General features: G+C 60.3%; 2 protein-coding genes across 4 annotated transcripts in view; one reads left to right on the top strand and one right to left on the bottom strand.

The window, feature by feature from the left end:
• IL27RA (interleukin 27 receptor subunit alpha) overlaps positions 1-10475 on the top strand; it is a 13697-nt gene extending 3222 nt beyond the window's left edge. Inside the window, exons 3-14 of one of the 3 annotated variants that reach the window (XM_046638099.1) lie at positions 694-851; positions 939-1096; positions 2357-2516; positions 2621-2685; positions 4411-4588; positions 4678-4863; positions 6659-6760; positions 6833-6991; positions 8888-9013; positions 9345-9438; positions 9586-9679; positions 9782-10475. In XM_046638099.1, coding sequence (XP_046494055.1) covers positions 694-851; positions 939-1096; positions 2357-2516; positions 2621-2685; positions 4411-4588; positions 4678-4863; positions 6659-6760; positions 6833-6991; positions 8888-9013; positions 9345-9438; positions 9586-9679; positions 9782-10036 — 1735 coding nt within the window. In that variant the 3' untranslated portion in view covers positions 10037-10475. Of the gene's footprint in view, positions 1-693; positions 1097-2356; positions 2517-2620; positions 2686-4410; positions 4589-4677; positions 4864-6658; positions 6761-6832; positions 6992-8887; positions 9014-9344; positions 9439-9585; positions 9680-9781 lie in introns of all 3 variants that reach the window. The other 2 variants (XM_046638098.1, XM_046638100.1) reach the window with 2 other exon arrangements.
• Positions 10476-10656: 181 nt separating this feature from the next.
• PALM3 (paralemmin 3) lies at positions 10657-18724 on the bottom strand. Its single transcript, XM_046684903.1, has 7 exons — positions 18563-18724; positions 16110-16158; positions 15129-15209; positions 14460-14602; positions 14228-14312; positions 12690-12735; positions 10657-12584 (listed from the first exon to the last, which is right to left on the bottom strand). The coding sequence occupies exons 1-7, from the start codon at positions 18601-18603 to the stop codon at positions 10873-10875; spliced, it is 2157 nt and encodes a 718-aa protein (XP_046540859.1). The 5' UTR covers positions 18604-18724; the 3' UTR covers positions 10657-10872.
• Positions 18725-19147: the final 423 nt, after the last annotated feature.

The raw sequence follows: 19147 nt of genomic DNA, 5'->3' as shown, positions 1-19147 counted from the left end.
CCCCATCCTCACACCCCATCCTCACACCATATTCACACCCTATCCTCACACCGCATCCTCACACCCCATCCTCACCTCATCCTCACATCACATCCTCACACCCCATCCTCACCTCATCCTCACATCACATCCTCACACCCCATCCTCACCCCATCCTCACACTGCATCCTCTTTCCTTGCTTGATTGTTCTCTGCCTCACTCATACCACCATCAGTGATATAGTGTTGGGTTTCGCATCTGCCTCCTGCACTGGAACGCAAGCTCCAGAGGATGGGTCCCTGCCTGCTTTGGTCATAGTCCTATTCCCAGCTTCTACAGCAGGGCCTGGCGTGATATAGATTTGCTGACTGAATGCTTGCCCACATGCAGATGTGCATGTATGTAGTAGCTGCTCAGTGAACACAACAACCAGCGTTCATGTAACATGCAGTGCACACCTGACACTGTTCTAAACATGTCTGCTCATGTGTCATCGGTTCCCCTCCGCTCTGTAGCCCTTTCAGCAGGTCCTTTTATTGCCCTCCTTTTGTAGATGAGGAAACTGAGGCACAGAGAAGTTAAGTCACTTGCTTAAAATCACACAGCTCTGAAGCAGCAGCACTCAGATTTGAACCCAGGCAGAGCATTTGTTACCATTACAGCTCTGGGCCCAGCCAAATATACCTCCCCCATCCCCACATCTCTCTTCACAGCCATTCCAAAAGAAACTGGACTGTGGCCGTGTCAGCAGGGCAGAGCTGGGTGATCATTTTGCGGGAAGAGCTCACCATGTCTGATGAACTCCTCGTCTGGGGGATCCAGGCAGGCCGGCCTCTCTGGCCCCCAGTCTTTGTGAACCTGGAAACCCGAAGTAACAGGCGGGGTGGGGGATGCGCTGGGTGTTGGGTGGGTGGTCCTGGAGGCCCTGGCTCACCCCACCCTGGCCCCCCTTCCATAGTGAAGCCGGACGCCCCCCGGCTCTTCCCTGACGTGGACTTTTCAGAGGATGACCCCCTGGAGGCCACTGTCCAGTGGACCCCGCCTGCGTGGCCGCCCCATAAGGCTCTGGTCTGCCAGTTCCACTACCGAAGGTGCCAGGAGATGGCCTGGACCCTGGTGAGTGTCAGGGGCCCTTCCCTCCCCACGTCTCCCAGGGAGAGCCAGGGACCTCCGCCCCCAAATCAGAGACCCGCCCAGAACACGCTCACGGCCCGGAGTCTGTCTGCCTCTCACACAAAAGACCTATATGTCCATCTTATTCAGCTCCCCTCCCCCCAAATACACAAACTCCAGGCAGTCCCGATCCTAATTCCACTTAGAATTTTCAAGAAACTCAATACATTTCCCCTAACATCTTATGAATGAGTGAAAGTCCTCAAATAGCTATGTTAACCTTAAAATAATAATACCAGCAGACACTTAGAGGGTGTCTGTTGTGTGCCAGACACCGTTCCAGGTCCCTTGCAGACACGGGTCTGTTGAATCCTTACAAGAATTCTTTCTGGTAGGTACATTTTATAACCTACCCGTTTTACAGATGAGGATCAGGGATGAATAAAAGCCCCTGGCATTTCTGAGCGCCTGCCGTGCGCCAGGTCCCAAGCTAAGGGGGCTGCGGGGACCACCTTGACGAGCGGCCCCAGCCTCCCTGCGTAGTAGACGCTTTTAGGATGCTGGGGAAGCTGTGCCTCAGAGAAGTTAAGCAACTTTCCCAAGTTCACACAGCAAGAAAGGAGAAGGCAATTCCAGAACAATGGAACCCCAGAAGGAGTCGGGGAACCCGCCCTTGCTGTCTAACAGCACAACCTAGAAGTTGCATATTTCATTTCCTCTCATATCTCATTGGCCAGGACATAGTCACATGGTCTCACCTGACGCCAAGGGAAGCTGGGAAATGTAGTCTTTATTCTTGACAGCCATGTTCCCAATTGATGCTCAGGGGTTCTATTTCCAAAGGAAGAAAGAGAGAGAATGGGTATTGGGGATGATCAAGTGTCTCAGCCACAGCTTTTGATGTAAAAATACCACAATATAGAGCAGAGTTGTCACTCTGTCTATGCAGACTTGGAATCTGACTGCCGGGTACGAATCTCAGCTCCAGCTCTGTGACCTTGGGCAAGTCACTGCCCCTCTCTGGGCCTCATCTGTAAAATGGGGCTAATAACAGAAGTTACCACTTACTGCTATTCCTGGCACGTAGGGTGACCAACTTGTCTCCTTTTGCCTGGGATTGTCCCAATTTTGAAACCCAAAGCCCCGTGTTCTGGGAGCCCACAGCCCTTGGCAAAGGGGGCAGTTGGTCACCGGGCCGAGGGGTGATGTCGAGTATGTTCAACTCAGTCCTTGGCCTCCTCGCTCCCTCCTGCTCTCCCCCAGCTGGAACCAGAAGTGAGGTCCATCCCCCTGGCCCCTGTTGAGATCCAGGACCTGGCGCTGGCCACCGGCTACGAGGTGTCTGGTCGCTGCCGAATGGAGAGAGAAGAGGATCTGTGGGGCGAGTGGAGCCCTGTTCTGCCCTTCCAGACCCTGCCCTCTGGTGAGGCCCCCGGCTTGCCCCGCCCCCTTCATCCCCTCCTGGAAGGCTGTCCAGTCACGCCCCTCATTTATCCCTCCTTTCGTCATCCCTGCCGCCCCCGAAAGACATGTGGATATCGGGAAAGCTGTGTGGGCCACGAGGTGGACAAGAACGCCTGCTTCTGTGGAAGGTGAGTTGTGGGGACCCGCTGTGTGTGAGCAAGGCGGAGCTCCCCCGCTGCCCTCCACGGCATCCACGCAGGGCTGCTCTGAGGGGCCCACGCCCAGCAAGCCTCCAGCAGAGTCCACCGCTTCTGGGAGATCTGAGCGGAGCCGTGAAGATGGGTGCAGGGGTTCCTGGCAGCTGGGACAGCAAGGGCAAAGGTCTGGAAGCAGGACAGGGCCGGCTCCGTAAAACAGAGTGCAGTGTGCCGAGTGCTGGGGGCTGCTCTCGAAAGGGGGTCCCCAGCTGACAGAGAAGGGGCAGCGCTTCCGCTGGGTCCAGATCTGTCGAGCATCCACTGTGGCCAGGCCCCGGCTCACAGGCACCAGCAAGAGGAACAGACCAACAGGGCTCAGAGCTCTTCCCGCACGCCAGGCCCTCGCCCACACATTAGTTCTATCAACTGACTCTGCAGATGAGAAAAGCAAGCCACAGAGAGGTTGCCCCCAACTGCCCGGCGGGTGAGCGGCACAGCTCAGATTCACTGGCTGCCAGACGGCAGATCGAGACCTGAGCGCCTCCCTTTCACAGCACATCCCTTTCCTGTGCTGAAATGAAACACGTGGATAAATAACCCATGCATACACATGTTCTAGAATGTGTGCAGATGCAGGTGTTCCTGTATCCCCAAAAAGGCAGTGTTCTAATCGTAACATTCAGTAGAAAATAAAAGGGAAATAAGGTTACTACATGAAGGCAAAAGATTCAGTTCCCCATGTCTGAGGACTGAATCTGTACGTATGTGATAACATGGCTTCGAAACACATAAAGCAAAAGTGGACAGAACCACAGGGAGGAGTAGATGGATCCACAGTCCCTGTGGGAGATTCTCACAGCACTGTCAGTGATTTCATCACAAGCACATGGATCGCAGGTTAAGACTAGAAGATCTGCATGTGTGGTGAGAAACCCCTAATGGGCTCCCGCTGGAGACAGCAGAGCGTGTGCTCTCTCCGCACACACGACGTTCGCCAAGATCAGGCCGGCCCGGGCGTGGAGGCGCATCCAGGGGCTGCAGGGCGGAGGTGCTGCGGGACACTCAGAAATCCTCTGATTTCAGAACACAGACTGTGCTGGGAATTGATGATAAAAACTGCCTGGAAAGTCCCTGTGTGTTCAGAGTATTTCAAAACTCAGTGAATATTAAAACCAGGCCCCCAAAAGATTTTGTATTTATACATCGAAAGGAGTTTGGTTCTCAGATCGGTTAAGATGATTAGACAGGTCTTTCCTCTGGATGGCTTGGCAGTGGGGCCACCACTCAGAAGCGGCAGGGACCTGGGACACTTCTGGTCTGAAGACTGTGTGCCACTGGCTCTCGCCCATTAAGTACCAGTCACTGAGGCAACCAGGAGTCCAGGACTGTCCCCAAAGCCCCGGGGAGGGTCCCGTCTTCTGTGCCAGGGACACCTGGAATCACTGAGGCCTTGGCCTCAGACCCCCGCTTTGCCTAGAATCTGGAAATTTTGTTGTCATGGGGTTTTTTTTTTTTTTTTTGGCATTAATTTTGATTGACTAAAACATAACTTATCTCGAGCCTTGGGTTTCTCCCCCGGGCCGGCCCCCACCCCTGCGCTGGCCCCTCTGAGACTCAGTTTCCTCAGCCGCAGGGGTGGGACCAGCAGCGAGAGAGCCCCCTGTCTGGTTCGTGGGGCGCCCTCGCTGAGCCACCCGCGCCCCTCTCCTCCCGCAGGCCCCGGGGCACTGCCCGCCACGGCAATACAGGGTCTGCTTCCCGGGCGCGTGCCAGGAGCCGGTCGCCTGCTGCAGCCACGACGTCCCCGCCCGGGCAGAGTGGGTCGGGCTGTCTGTCGCCGGCGCCCACGCCACCAGCCGGCCGCCCCTGGCCAATCTCTCTCTGGCCTGCTTGGGTAAGGGGCCGGGACCCCCCTCCGCGGCGCCCTGGTGGCGGGGGGACCCCCCGATGGGCCACCAAGACTTCTCCTCCTCCACCCTCTAGGTCCGGGCTCTGCCCCCCACGGCGTGGCGGTCGGCATCGCTGGGAGCACAGGGCTGCTAGTCACTTGGCAACAGGACCCCGGGGAGCTGCGGGAGCATGTGGTGGACTGGGCTTCAGACGGGGCGCCCCTGCAGGACCTCGCCTGGGTCCGGCTTCCCCCTGGGAACCTCAGCACTCTATTGCCAGGTGAGGCTGGCCCGGCTGCTGGGGAGCGGGCAATGGGGGCTGGCGGGAGAGAGTGCTGTGCTGAAAGGGTCATTCATTCACACAGGACGTAGACACTGACCACCCCTGCGTGTCAGGCCCTGTTCTAGACACCGGTACACAGGAATGGCAGCTGGTGTCTATCGCATCAGCATTAAGCCATTCAAAATTCCTTATAAAGTAGGTTTCTGTTATTATCATGCTTGATGTACAGATGAAGAAAAAGGCCCAGAGAGGTTAAGCAACTTGCCCAAGGCCACACAGCAAGTAGGCGGTAGAACCAGGATTTGAACCACCTAGTCAGGCTCCTGAAGCCCAGCCCAGAGCCACCACACCAGTCTTCCTCTCAGCAACGTCCCAGGCCGCGTGGAGCTGACCCTCTTGTGGGACAGGCAGCTAATGAAACAGACAAGAAAAATCCAAGTACATCCAAGTAGTGGAATCAGGGAAAACTAAAGCAAAGTAATGGGGAGGAGGGAGAATCGCGATTTTAGAAAGAAAGGTTAGGAAAGGCCTCTCTGAGAGAGTGGCATTTGAACCAAGACCTGAAGGAGGTGAGAGAGAGCCGTGAGGATGTCTGAGGGAAGCAAGTGAGAACAGACAGTGCAAAGGCCCTGAGGCAGCAACGTCCTTGCCCTTAGAGGGACAGTGAGGAGGCCAGGGTGACTGGAGCAGAATGAGTGAGGGGGAGGGTGGGAAGGGGTGGGGCAGGGAGGGAACAAGCAGATTGTGCAAGTCGTCGGGGCCACAGCGAGGACGGGGCTGTTTCTCTGGGGGAGGTGGGAGCCCGCAGGGCTGTGCCGGAAGGGCGGGCGGAGGCGGGGCTGGGTGGCGAGGCAGGTGCTCACCGGCGCCCTCTGGCTGCTGTCGGGGGACAGACGGGCTGAGGAGGGCCGGAGCCGAGAGACCTCCAAGAAGCGATGTAGGCCCTGGGGCTGGACCAGTTGGGGACCGAGGAGGGCGAAGCAGCAGACGAGTTCTGGCTGGGGAGTCTCAGAGCCGAATTTCGGGGGCCCATGTGCCCATTCATCCAAGCGGAGTCCCCCGTGGGTGTCGGAGGCCCAGGTCTGGGGTTGATGGTGGGCAGTCGGTCCTGGGCGAAGGGCTCGGGAGAGCGCGGGAAGGTGCTGACTGAGAAACTTAGGAGAGTCCCGAGGCCCTTATGTAAGCGCGTACGGACGGACGAAAGGAGGAGGAGCCCCAATTCTGGAAAGTTCCCATCTGGGGAGGGCTGCTAGGCAGCAGGAGGCTTTGAGAAGGCCTTCTGGACCTCGTCCCCCCGCCCCCCCCCCCCCCCCCCGTGTTGGGTGGTGGCAGGGCCCCACTCGCAGCCCCGTGTTTGACCCCCTCCCAGCCTCTGGCACCGCATTTCCTGGTCTGAGGGCCTTCTCGGGTCCCTGAAGCAGTTTGCCTGCCTGGGCTGCAGGCAAGTGCGGGGATTAAGGCCCCTCGGGTGCAGCCCTCCGCCGTGACCGCTGGGGGGGGTGGGTGGGCGCACCGGCTCCGCTCCCTCGGGTGCAGCCCCCAGCCGTGACCCTCGGCGGGCCGGCTCGCAGGCGGGTGCTCTCTGCGGCCCCGCGGAGGGAGCGGGCTCGAGCTGGGGACGTGTCCTTTCACGCACCCTCAGCCCTCTTGGTGTTTTCTGCGGTTACTGCTCAGAAGAAGCGCTTCTGCTCGCCTCTGTCTCCGCGCGCGCCTTCCGAAGAGCGCCCCCCCCAGCAGGGAGGGAGCGGGGAGGGGAGCCGCGCTAACCGCTCTCTGCCCCTCCCCCGCCCAGGGCGCTTCGAAGCGGGGGTCCCCTACCGCATCACGGTGACGGCTGTCTCTCCCGGGGGCCTGGCCCCTGCCCCCTCCGTCTGGGTGTTCGGAGAGGAGCTAGGTAAGCGGTGGGGCTGGGGGATGGAGGGTCCTGGGACCCCAGCAGACCTTGACCCCCTGGCTTCCTCCCCAGCACCCCTGGCGGGACCAGCGCTTTGGCGACTCCAGGATGCCCCGCCGGGGACCCCCGCTGTGGCGTGGGGAGAGGTCCCCAGGCGCCAGCTTCGGGGCCGTCTTTCCCACTACACCTTGTGTGCACAGAGTGGGACCAGGCCTTCCGTCTGCATGAATGGTGAGCCATCTGCCCAACGCCCTCTCCAGCCCCCGCGAGACCCACCCCTCAGTCTGTCCCACCCCTCGTCCCCAGACTGGCCCCTTGGGTCCCCTCTCCGTCCCTGGGAGCGCACGTGACGTCATCAGTTCCCTAGCGGACCATAACCCTTGTGGCCATCAATAGAATGGACTGTCTGTCATTGGCCATTAAAAAGGAAGACTTGATCTATATTTATGGACATTGAAAGATGCCTGTCACATCTTATGAAGTGAAAAAGATAAAAAGATCGCCAAACTCTGTAGGATGGCTCCATTTCTGTGAAGTACCCCAGCGCTGAGCAGAGCAGAGGCCCAGACGGAGGGAGAAATGCCCCACGGTGTCAACAGGGCTGCAGGATTACGTACAACTTTTCTTTCTTTTTCATACTTTTGGGCTAAATTTTTACTCGGAGCACAAATTCCCTTTTTAAAAGTATCTTTATTACCTTTTTTTCTAATTACAAAAGTGACAAAAGCTGATCCATTCGGGGGTATGTCATCAAGAATTCTAGCAGTCTCATCGTTTCGCTGATAGCTTCCAGATTTTTCCATGCAGGTGTTAACACAGGGATAGGAGTTGTGTTTTGGGAAGGTTTTTGACTTTTTATTATAGACGATTTCAAGCACACACAAACATAGGGCGAATAGTAAAACGAACCCTCATGTGCCCACCACCCAGCGCCCGCAGTTTCTGATGTTTTACCGGTCTCGTTCCACCTCAGCCCCCGCACTTCTTTTTTCTAGAGTCTTTGGTGTCATTTCATCTCTAAGTACATTAGTACTTAGCATTTGTCTCTGATAGACTTTTTTTAAAAATTATTATTTTTTAAGATTTTATTTTTCCTTTTTCTCCCCAAAGCCCCCCGGTACATAGTTGCGTATCCTTAGTTGTGGGTCCTTCTAGTTGTGGCATGTGGGATGCCGCCCCAGCATGGCCCGATGATGAGTGGTGCCATGTCTGCGCCCAGGATCCGAACTGGCGAAACCCTGGGCCGTGGAAGCGGAGCACGTGAACTTAAACCCTTGGCCATGGGGCCGGCCCTTGGTAGACTTTTTAACAGTTATTTTGCCATGATTGCACCTTGCAAAAGTATACATAGATCATTAGGTTAAAAATTATACATATATGACATTATTAAATAGATACATGTGTATTTATTATTATTATTTTAAAAGGACCATGTTATAGGCTGTGTTTTGGCCCCTGAATCCTATGACTGTGATGTTTTATGACTTTATCTTTCTCACCTAATGGTTTAACTTGGGCATCCTTCTATGGCAATACGTCTTGACCCATGTTCGTGTCTCCTACGCTCTTGTAACAAACCAAAAAGCTACTTCTTTTTTTGGCTTAAAAACAAAAAAAGGAGCAATTCTGTAAAAATGGAAACAAAAGTAGTTCTGGGAGTGCCGATGTCTTCCCCTTGTCTGGGAGACGCTCCCTTCGCGGGTTCTGTGCAGAGGGAACGTGACGCTCCTTCCTTCTTTTATCTAGTCATACATGTAGATAGAGACAGAGATATAGGTAGATGTCACTTTCGAGGGCTTTCTATGTGCCAGGCACTGATCCAGGCACTGGGAACACCCTTTTGGAGCTGCTTTCTAATAGGGGACACGCAGGCATAGACAAAGTAAATAATCCCTAAGCAGTGTGGCAGATGCTGCTAAAGTGCCAGGTAGAGAGTGAAGCCGGGCCGATGGGTGGTGAAGGAGGTATGGTTTTAAAATGCGGCAGGTCCGGGAGGGCCTCACTGAGGAGGTGAAATGTGGGCAAAGACTCGAACGGGGGAGCCGTGTGGATATCTGGGGGTGAGCGATGCAGACAGAGAGAAAGCTTGTGCAAAGGCCCTCCAACCTCTCTGGGTGTGTCCTTCAGTGAGTGGCAGCATCCAGAACATCAGCCTGCCCGGCCTTCCCTGGGGTCCCTGTGAGCTGTGGGTGACGGCGTCCACCATCGCAGGACAGGGCCCGCCGGGTCCCAGCCTGCGGCTCCACCTTCCAGGTAGGGGCCAGGGTGGGACTGCCCTAGCAGGGGCCGGGAAGCATCAGGGGCTTCAGCGAATGAGCAGCCCTTGACTTGGGGGCAGTTACTGGGGACGCCTCGGGGGCGTCTGGATTCGGCTGCACTGCACGCTGCTGTGCATTGTGCGGCCTGTGCGGCTCTGACCCTTTGCCCACCCCCGGCCTCGACCTGTCACCCCTCATGCTCTGTTCACAAGCCCCACTCCCACGCCCGGGTTTCCCTCCCCTGAGCCCCTACCCTTCATCAACCCGGCCCCTAACCTTACCTGAGCCCTTCCCCCATCCACCTGTCCTTCTGCCCCTCCCCCAAGATAACACCCTGAAGTGGAAAGTCCTGCCAGGTGTCCTGCTCCTGTGGGGCTTGCTCTTGACCGCCTGTGGCGTGAGCCTCGCCATGTCCGGAAGGTGAGGCTGTCAGGCGTGCGGGTCTCTGCCGCAGGGGGAGGGCGGCTGGGCAGCAGCTGAGCCCCCTGGGTGGGGGTGGTGAGGGTCGTCTCTGGCCCCTGCATCCTGGGCCCGGCTTCCCTGCCCTGACTCCTCCCTGCTTGCCAGGTGCCTCCCCCTGCGGCACAAGGTGCTGCCCCGCTGGGTCTGGGAGAAGGTCCCCGATCCCGCCAACAGCCGCTCCGGCCAGCCCCACCTGGAGGTGAGCCAGAGGCTGGCCTGTGCGGCCCCTGGGGGCTGACGGGACAGTGTGGGGCGGGTGAGAGGGGGCCAGGGGCAGACTCTCAGCCTTCTCCTCTCCCAGGAGGTGCCCCAGGCCCAGCCCCCTGGGGACCTGCCGGTCCTGGAAGTGGAGGAGGTGGAGCCGCTGCCCGTTAGGGAGCCCCCTCGGGCCTCCACCCCGCTGGACTCTGGGTATGAGAAGCACTTCCTGCCCACACCCGAGGAGCTGGGCCTTCTGGGCCCCCATCCAGGCCCCAGGCTCTGGCCTGAACCCACCCCAGGCCGTGAGAGGGATGCTCATTTGACAGATGAAGACACTGAGGCTCAGAGAGGCTGAGTCACTTGCCTGAGGACACCCAGCCAGGAAGAGCCGAGATAGAAGGACCCCCTATGGAGAAGGGCCTGGCCCTCCTGGGAATATACGGATGGATGAGGGAGCCAAGGGAAATATGTGAGTCAGACTGGCAGCTGCCTCCCTGCGTCTGTCCTGCTGCTGTGACAGAACTGGAGTGGGGCGCACACCCAGCGTCCCCTGCAGCTCGGGGCAACCGTGGACCGAGTCTCGCCAATGGACCCGGGGGAGAAGGGGCGTGTGCCAGCCCCGGGGCTCGGTATGCTCCTTCCCTGTCCTGCGACATGAGCTGGAGCATTGCAGTGACCAAGAGCCAGCTCCGGCCACACCCTAGGGGAGGGTGGGGGTGACAAGAGGAAGGGAGCCCTGTCACGAGGGACCATGGAGCCGAGCCACCAGAGCAATAAATCTTTCTATTTTTATAGCTGCGGGAGCTGGAGGTCTTTTTGTTACAGCAGCCGCGTCTACACTCTCACTGACTCGTCGTCTGTGATGCTAGCAGAATTCAGTCCTCAGTTTGCCACCAGGAGACGGCGAGGTCATTCTGTGCCAACAGCACACGTGTGCACACATGCGCACACCCACACACACGTTCACACCGGCCGAATGCTCTGACATTTTATTTTCAAGTATAAAGGCTCCATCACAGAGGGGCCAGGGCCACAGGCGGCCGCGAGTTCTCCTGAAGCTCAGGTGGAGGTGACGTGTGGGCTGGCAGGCTCCCAGGGGCCAGGCCAGTCCTGCGGTGCCCCGTCTGCCCTGGGACCCTCTGCTGGACACCAGGACACCGAGGTAGCTGTGAGGGCAGCTGGCGGGCAGGCTCACATGACTGCACAGCACTGGCACGTCTTCTGCTTCGGGCCGCTTGCCTCTTCGGCCTCCAGAGGGGCAGGCGGCCCGGGTGTGCGGGCCGGCGCAGGGCGGGCGGTGGGCCCTTCCGCCTGAAGCAGGGGCTGGCACTCGGCGGGCTGCTCCGGAGCCGGGGTCTCTGCCAGGAGCAGGGTGGCGTCCCCGGAGGGTCCCCGGCCCTCCGCAGGTGTTTGGGGCCTTGCGGTTTCCTCCTCCAAGGAGCCCTCCTGCTTCTCCAGGGGCTGTGGGCCGTCCTCCTCAGCCGCCGGGGGAGCGCCCGCCTCCTCCACCTGGCCTTCCCCTCCTGCCCCGGGCTCTCTCTGCTCTTCTAGACTCAGACCCTCCTCGACCCCTGGCGCCTTCTCTGCCTCCAGTGGCTCCTCTTCCTTCCGAGACCCCTCACTTCCGCGTCGCTCCGTCCCCAGTGGGCCTCCAGCCGCCCCTCGAGTTTCTCCGGCTCCTTTCCGCTCTGCTCCCAATGGCCCCTCAGCCTCCTCCTCCGCCCCTAGCTTTTCCTCACCTCTTTCCTTCTCTGCTCCCAATGGCCCCTCAGCCTCCTCCTCTGCCCCTAGCTTTTCCTCACCTCTTTCCTTCTCTGCTCCCAAAGATCCCTCGCTTCCTTGTCGTTCTACTGCCAGTGGCTCCTTCACCTCCTCCCCTGCCTCCAGCTCTCCCTCACCTCCTTTCTGCTCTCCTCCCGAGGGCTCCTCACCTCTTCCCCTCTCTGCCCTCAGAGGCCCCTCAGCTTCCTTTCTTTCTGCTGACAGTGGCTCCTCACCTCCTTCCCTGTCTGCGCCCGGCTCCTCCTCGCCTCCTCTCCCCTCCAGCTCCAAGGACTCCCATCTGCCTTTCCTCTCTCCCACTGGAGACGTCTCTGCTCTTTCCTGCTCTGCGCCTGCCTTTCTCTCACTGGCACCCACAGAGCCCTCTGCCTGGCTCGCCTCTGCCTTCCAGGTGTCCTCCCCTCGCCCCCCCTCCACCCCCGGTGGACCCTCAGCTCCCCCCTCCCGCCTCTCCACCACCAGCTCCTCCCACTCCTCGCTGAGGGTCACCCTCTCCACCCAGATGAAGGATGCCTCCTCTGCTCCACAGCCCCCCTGCCCGTCGCTGTCAGGGCTGCCCAGGGGAGCCCCTCCTCCCTCTTCAGAAGCCACTCCCTCTCCTCCCTCCTGGAGCCTGGCAGATTCCGGGCCCCTGCCCACCACCCCCGTGGCCTCTGACTCACTGCCCTCCGTGCCCCCCACCCCTTCCCAGACCACCTCCACAACACCCCTGTCCTCCTTCGCCCAGGACGGGCGCTCCGGGCAGCTGGCCTCCTGCCTGTCCGCGATGGCCTCCAGCACCATCACCTCCACCTTGGCCTCCAGCTCGGGGCCCGTGGCCCCCGTGGCACTGTCCTCCGTGGCCCTCAGCCCCTCCCACACCACCTCCACCACGCCCCCTCCTTTGGCCTGGCCTGCCCGGCCCTGGGACACCCCCTGCCCCTGACTCGCCTCCTGCTCTGGAGCGGGGCTGGGGCCGCTGCAGGGCCCATTAGCTTCAGAGGAGGCTGCTGCGGCTCCGGGGAGTGGCCTCAGGGCGGGCGCAGCCCTCACTGCCTCATCTCCAGGCTCCAAGGGGGACTCTGGGGCTGTGCCCGGCAGGCCGGCTGGGAGGGAGGCTCTCTTGTCCAGGTCAGTGCAGCCTTGGGGAGTCAGGGGAGGAGAGAGGGGCGACAGGGTGAGATTCAGGCCACCCAGACTCAGGCCCTCCTCTTGGGACCCCCAGACCTAGGGGCACAAACACCCACCTGCAGGGCTCGCCTCCACCGGGGGCTGGGAGAGAGGACGGTGCCCCTGCAGGGATGGCAAAGAGGAAGTCAGGCAGCCCACATCTCCACCTGCAGCCCCACTATGTGCCAGGGCCCCTCTCCTGCTCCAACACCTCAATGGCTCCCCATTACCCTGAGCACCAAACCTCTACTGCGCCTCAGCCTTCCTTGCCTGTGTTATCGCCTTCTGCTGCCCCGAGCCATGCACACAGTAGGGGCTTAATCAGTCCTGTGTCCATGCAGCCAGTTCCGCTGCACTGGGGACCTACTCTGCCAGCCACTGAGGTTCCTGTGGCCAAGGGATGCCTGAAGCCTTTCGCTGTTGAAACTTACATTCCAGCTGGGGAGGCGGGTGATAAACATCGGCACTAGAAAATATATAATGTCACAAGCGAGAAGGGCTATGGAGGAAAAAAGGCAGGATGAGGGGCTAGGGCGCGCCTGGGAGGCGATGGGGTCCCTCCTCTAGAACTAAGGTGCAGGAGGCCCTCCTGGAGGAGGAGGTGACATTGAACAGAGACCTGAAGAATGAGAAGAGGCAGCCTGGATTCAAGAGGTGGGGGAAGGGCATTCCAGGCAGAAGGGACAGCAAGTGCAAACGCCCTGGGGCTTCAATGAACTGGACAAGTTCAAGGAAGAGAAAAGAGGGTCAGTGTGGCTGGAGTGGAGGGATGGAGGGCACGAGAGGAAGATGGACTCAGGGACATGGTTCTCTGGTCTGATCCTCCTCTTCCCAGCCTTCAGGCCTTTGCACAGGCTATTTCCCTTGCCTGGTTCCCACTCAGATTCAGCATAGATGTCACCACCTCCAGGAAGCCTTCCCTGACTCCCCAACCTCATTCAGGTTCTTCCTCTGCGCTCAGGGCTCCCCCTCACAGACCCTTGGTACCCCATCTCATCATCCAGACTGTGAGTGCCCCTGGGCCAGGAATCCTGCCTTGTGCAACTCTAGCTTATACCAAAAACCCGACAAGCGCTTCCCATGCCAATTAACAGGTTTCCTTTCCCTCTCTGCCCTGAGACAGGCACCTGGGAGCCCAGGTAAGACAGCAGGGAGAGGTGGGGACTGTGGCAAACTCGCACCTCACTGGGGCCGGGCGCAGTGTTGCCAGATCTTTGGACTCCAAGGACAACCCGGAGAGCCAGATTTTAATGTCAAGTGTCCTGGTTTTCAAAAGCCTGCATGTTGTCAGGCATGTGGATTACATCTTAATCAAGGTGTTACCAAAACAAGACCCCAAAACACAAAGCCCACACGGGGCCTCAGATCATGCGAGCATCTCATGGCGACCATCTCCCCACTTTGGGGCCGAGTGCCATGAGCATCCTGCGCGTGTTCCCACCACATGTCTGTTCCAAAGATGGGGGAACCGAGGCTTGGGCCAGGAGAGTGACTTGCCCAAGACCACAGAGCAAAGAAATCATGGAGGACCTGGTGGTTCTCTAAACTGCCCACGGAGAAGTCCTGCTTGGGGCCTGCTGGCCACGCCCCCTCCCGCCCTCCCTGCCCTCCTCACCTGTCTGCGCCAGGTGGGCCTGCCCGAGGGCTTGTGCTGGGCACCTGTGGACGCACTTTGCAGCAGCTGTAGCTGGGACTGGAGCCTGGGGACGAGAGAGGGCTGCTGGGAGCCGGGCCCCAGGCCTCATGGACCCCCCCGCCCCAGTCTCAATCTGCCACCCCCCAGAGTGGGCCTGGGGTCCTGGCCTAGCTAGGCTGGGGCAAAGCAGGCAGGCAGGGGCCCCACTCACGTGAACAAGCTGTCTTCCAGGTGTTGGATATGGGCCTGAGCCTGGCCCTCCGGCGACTGGGGGTCCGGCGAGGTGGGGTCCTCCGGCCGCTCTGGCCCCTCAGCCGCCCCATCCATTAGCCAACGCTCCCGGAGAGACTTCCTCTGGGCACGGGAAGGGAGCATCGGTTGGCCATAGGGACCCCCCCCCTACCCCGCGTAGGGTCCCCTCCCCACCCCCAGGCTGGGCAGATTTCTTATTACCCCACAACCACCCAGAGGGGACAGACATTTTTCCCTCGGGCTGGGAAACACGCCCTCATTGCCACCCAACACGGCCAGGTGGGACAGACACGCCATTACCATCTCATAGCTTTCTCAGGCTGAAAAGACAGCCGTCAACAGCCAGCCCTTCCAGGCTGGGACAGACAACCCCAGAGGTGAAACCAATGTCCCTGTGGGGCCTCCCCAAAAGCTGGACAAACTCCCCCACTGTCCCCGTACTCTCCCCGAAGGTGGAACAAATGTCTCCTCACCACCTCCAGCCCTCTCCCAAGCTGGGAAGGACGCTTGCCCCAAAGCTGGGACCCATGCCCCCAGCCGTGCCCCCATAATGAGACAGAAGCTCCTGCGGTCCCCGAACCGACCCGCCACTGCCCTGCCCGAGCTGGCAGCGCCCCGCCCGCTGCACCTTGAGCCGCTCCACGCGGAGTTTCTCCTCCTCCAGCTCGCGGCGCGCCGAGCGGATCTCCTCCTGCAGCCGCCGCTTCTCCTGCGCACAGAGGGCCGGAGCTGCGCGCGGGCCGGGTGGGGCCGCCTCTCCCCCAACCCCGCCGGGCCCGCGGGGCTCCCGGGGCTCCCGGATCTGCGCGCCGGGCGGGGCCGGCGGGGAGGGGGCCGCGGAGGCGCTGACTCAGCAGCGGGGCGGGCGGGGCCGGCTGCGCCCGGGATGCTGCGCAGGCCTGGCTAGCGCAGACGGGGGTCTGTGGATGGGGTGGGAGGTGGGGCCTTGGAATGGGGATCTGGAGGGGGCACAGAGCTGGGGGGTCGGAGATGTGGAGTGAGGAGAGATGGGGTTCAGAGAGATGGGGGTCCAGGTATAGGGATCAAAAGGAGGGTACTAGTGAGATGGGGGTCTGGAAGGGAGGTGCAGTCACGGGGGTGCACAGTTGGGGTCCAGAGAGCTGGGGGTGCAGAGATGAAGGATCAGAGATGGGAGTTAGTGAGATGGAGGCTGAGAGAGATGGAGTAAAGATACGGGGGTCAGAAGGATGGGGGTTCCGGAGAGACTGGAGTGTAAAAATGAGGTGCAGAGAGGTGGGGGTCCAGAGATGGGGGTCAGAGAGGTGGGGGTGGGTTAGATGGGAGCCTGAGAGGTGGGGTCCAGACATGGGGTGTTTGGGAGACCGCAGTTCAAGAACGGGGCATTGGGTGATGCAGATACTGGGAGCGCGGGGTCCGCAGCCTCACCATTCTGGGGGTGGCAGTGACCAGACAGAGGAACTAGGGAGCCCATAGGCCTGAGGACTGAGGCGGGGCTGGAGCTGAGGTCCTGCACCCTGTGCCCTTCACGGCGTTAGGCCAGCTCCCCAGAATGGGAGGGAGGCAGGAAGCAAAGCGGCCCGGGGCAGGGCTGGGGCGCCCAGGGCACCGGGCAGAGGGCGTCACTTACGGCGATGACCTCTAGCCGCTGCCGGTAGAGGGAGCTCTCGGCCATGGGCCTGTGGGGAGAGGGCAGGGGCTGCGGTGGGGTCCTCTGGGGCCCCACCCCACAGCAGGCCCACCCCTTGAACGCCCCTTTCTGAGCCAAGATCCCTGAGCTGCTTGGAAACCAAACAAAGCCCAGCATTTTCCTCTATTTCCCCGGCCCCTGGGAGTGGTCGGGGCAGAGGGCAGGGTCCTGTGAGGAGGAGAGAGCAGAGACCGCACAGGTTGAGCTAGAGCCCTTCCCAGCCCTGACACGGCCTCTCTGAGCCTCAGTTTCCCCATCTGTAACATGGGCGGGGATCGCTTGCCTTTCAACTTGCAGGGAAGTACCCATACAGGAAAAACGCAGGACATAGTGTCCCCCCAAACAGGAGCACAGTTTATTATTAATAGCACCTCTAGCAATTCCCAGGATCAATAATGTTTATGGTTAACCGTAATAACCATTCCTGTCTGTCCTACAGAAACTCTCGAATCCTGCCGGGCCCCTAATACGCTGTGTGTCTCTTTCCAATTCCACACCCTCTCTGGACCTCGCCTCCTAGCCAGGATCCCTTAAGCGCTAGAGAGTGAGAGAGTCCGGGAAGAGAAGTGTCCACCTCACCACGGACACATGCCATTGCCATGGTAACTCAGGAGCTGCCTTCTCCACCTGCCAAACCCCCTCCTTGAGGGCAAGGGTCACCAGGTCACCAGGTCACCAGCTGCCTAGCGCTGGACCTTGAGGGGGAGGAGAGGGGGAGGAGTTTGGCAGTTTAAAATTTAACCTGAGTTCCCCCGTCATTGTCCTTGCAGCATCCCAGGACCCCCCCTGCCCAGCCTATAAGGCTGCCCCCGCCCCTCGGGGCTCCCATGGAAGCTGGAGGCTGACTGTGATCCCGCAGGGCACTTAGGGGACAGTGGTGGTCACATCCACCTGCATCACCGACGCGTGCTGAGCACCATCTGCGCGCTGGGCTTCCCAGGCCAGCGTCTGGAAGGGCGGGTCTCTCCGCCTGGGTCCTGACCCCTCGCCCTGGGCGGGCGGGCACAGAGCGGGCCCTCACGCACTTATTCACTCGAGCACTAACCCTGCCGGCGAGCAGGAGCCTGTGGCCAGGCCCTGGCGGGGCCTCCGGGCTCGTCCCAGGCCGCGCGGAAGGCAGGGAGCCAGCGCGTCTTTAGCGCTGACTATATATAGCGTCCTAAGTGCCCGGGGCCTTCCGCCGGCTCCCGCAGCCGCCGCCGCCCCGATCTTGAGACGCCGCCGTCCATCTCTGCTGAGTTGACATTCCAGCTGAGAACAAACTCAGCCAGCCGTGAGCCTCAGCGCGCACCGAGGCGGGACGCCGGCAAATGCTTCACTTATCCTAACTCGCTTCCTCCTCGCAGCGATCCTGGGAGGCCCGCAGTGCTACCGTCCCCATTTTACGCATGGGGAAACTGAGGCTCTGAGAAATGGCGAAAGGACTCCTCTGGGGTCACCGAGTCACGATTGGAACTCAAGGCTCTCAGAACACTGGGGAGGAGGGGGGTCCAGGCACCCTCGTCTTGGCAGCCAGGGGGTCCCTGGTTTCAGCTGGGGCAGGGGTTGAGTCCTGCTCCGCAGGGTATCCCGTAGGAAGCCCGGATCCCCTGCTAACAGGGGGACCCCGGGGGAGGGCCAGAGTCCCCCTCTTCCTTTCCCCCCCAAGATGCAATCTCCCTGCCTCTTCCTTCTGGGGGGATCAGGTTCCCGTTGCTAGGCAACCAGGTTTGTAGTTGGTGAATAATGCAACGGGGGACCCAAAAGAGTGAGGAACCGAATTGGGGTCCCTAAGGGGGGGGGCCCTTCCCAAAACTCTTCACGGACCTCTCAGGCCTCCAGCCACCCTCTCACCCCAAAAGGCCCTCACTCCTGGCTCGAATGTGACACTGCTCCGCACACCCTACTCGACACTGCTTATCTCTATCTGCGCAGGAGCTGCACTCGCCGCTGTGGTTCATGGCCGCCGCTGGGAGCAGCTGGTGCCATCTTGAGAAGCAGGCGACCCTTTCAATTGTGCCCTCAAATGTCTCAGTTTGGGAGCTGTGACCTTTTCCTGTTGGATGGCAAGCATTTCCTCCTGCCCTGGACACGGGTGGGGGGTCACCCTCAAGGCAGAGTGTGGGAGTGAGGGACCCTGCCATTCCCTACCCCACCCCCAGGCTGGACTTCAGGCTTGAAGCCTGCCAGTGGAAAACCCACAAAAAGGAAGGAGGTGGGGGCCCCCATCTTCCACCAGCCTCCCTGGGGAGGGGGGCATTGAAGGGCCTCTGGGGTCGGCTGCTGGCCTCCGTCCACTCCCCCAGTCCCCTCAGGAGAGGCCCACTGGGGCTTTCACCCTGTGGAAAGGCCAACGTCCCCCATGAGCCCCTCCCAGGCCCTGCCCACCGGCCCCCCTGACGCTGGACACTTACATGGGTGTGGCCGGAGACCACACCTGGCTTTGCAGGGCCATCGCTGCCCAGAAGCCCACGATCTGGTCTCTGGCTTCAGGACCCACCACCTGCCCTCTGAAGGTGCCCTGGAGGCTGTGACTTGGCTGGAGGGAGGGGGGGCTGCGGGGCAGGCACTGGGAGAGCTGGTCCAGCTGGTTTGGGCTGGGAGGCGGGAGGCGCACGGCCGGCCGAGGGGGTTGAAGGTTGGCGGGCAGTTCTAGGGAGGTCCTATCAGCTGTCCTGATAAATTATTTACCAGCCCCTGGCCTCCTTGCGCACTTGGCTGCCTCCCACAAACAGGCTCTCACACGCGTGGTCGGGCATGTGGGCGAGAGTGGGGCCAGCCCCCTCCAGAGAAGGGCACCCCAGACACCTCAAGTCCAGCTGCTTAGCAAGGGTCACCCACATCCCAGCATCATTGCACATCACACATACGGGACGACTGCCCTCCCTTCTCGGACCCTGGCTCTGAGGCTCGAGGATTCTGGAGAACAGAGGCTGAGCACCATGGCAACTGGGAGGCCTGGCCTCTGGATAACTGGGGGCAACTTGCCCCAGGTTTCT

This window comes from Equus quagga, chromosome 14 (assembly GCF_021613505.1).
Source record: "Equus quagga isolate Etosha38 chromosome 14, UCLA_HA_Equagga_1.0, whole genome shotgun sequence".
NCBI classification, from domain to species: Eukaryota; Metazoa; Chordata; class Mammalia; order Perissodactyla; family Equidae; genus Equus; species Equus quagga.
Note: the sequence above shows the minus strand (reverse complement) of the source record. Positions and strands in the feature narration are given on the sequence as shown.

Coding starts and splice junctions, on each gene's coding strand:
- PALM3 (XM_046684903.1), bottom strand. CDS start 18,603: ATGGCCCTGCAAAGCCAGGTGTGGTCTCCGGCCACACCCAT. Junction 14,313..14,459: donor CTGGAAGACAGCTTGTTCAC/GTGAGTGGGGCC, acceptor TCTCGTCCCCAG/GCTCCAGTCCCAGCTACAGC. Junction 12,585..12,689: donor GGTGGAGGCGAGCCCTGCAG/GTGGGTGTTTGT, acceptor TGACTCCCCAAG/GCTGCACTGACCTGGACAAG.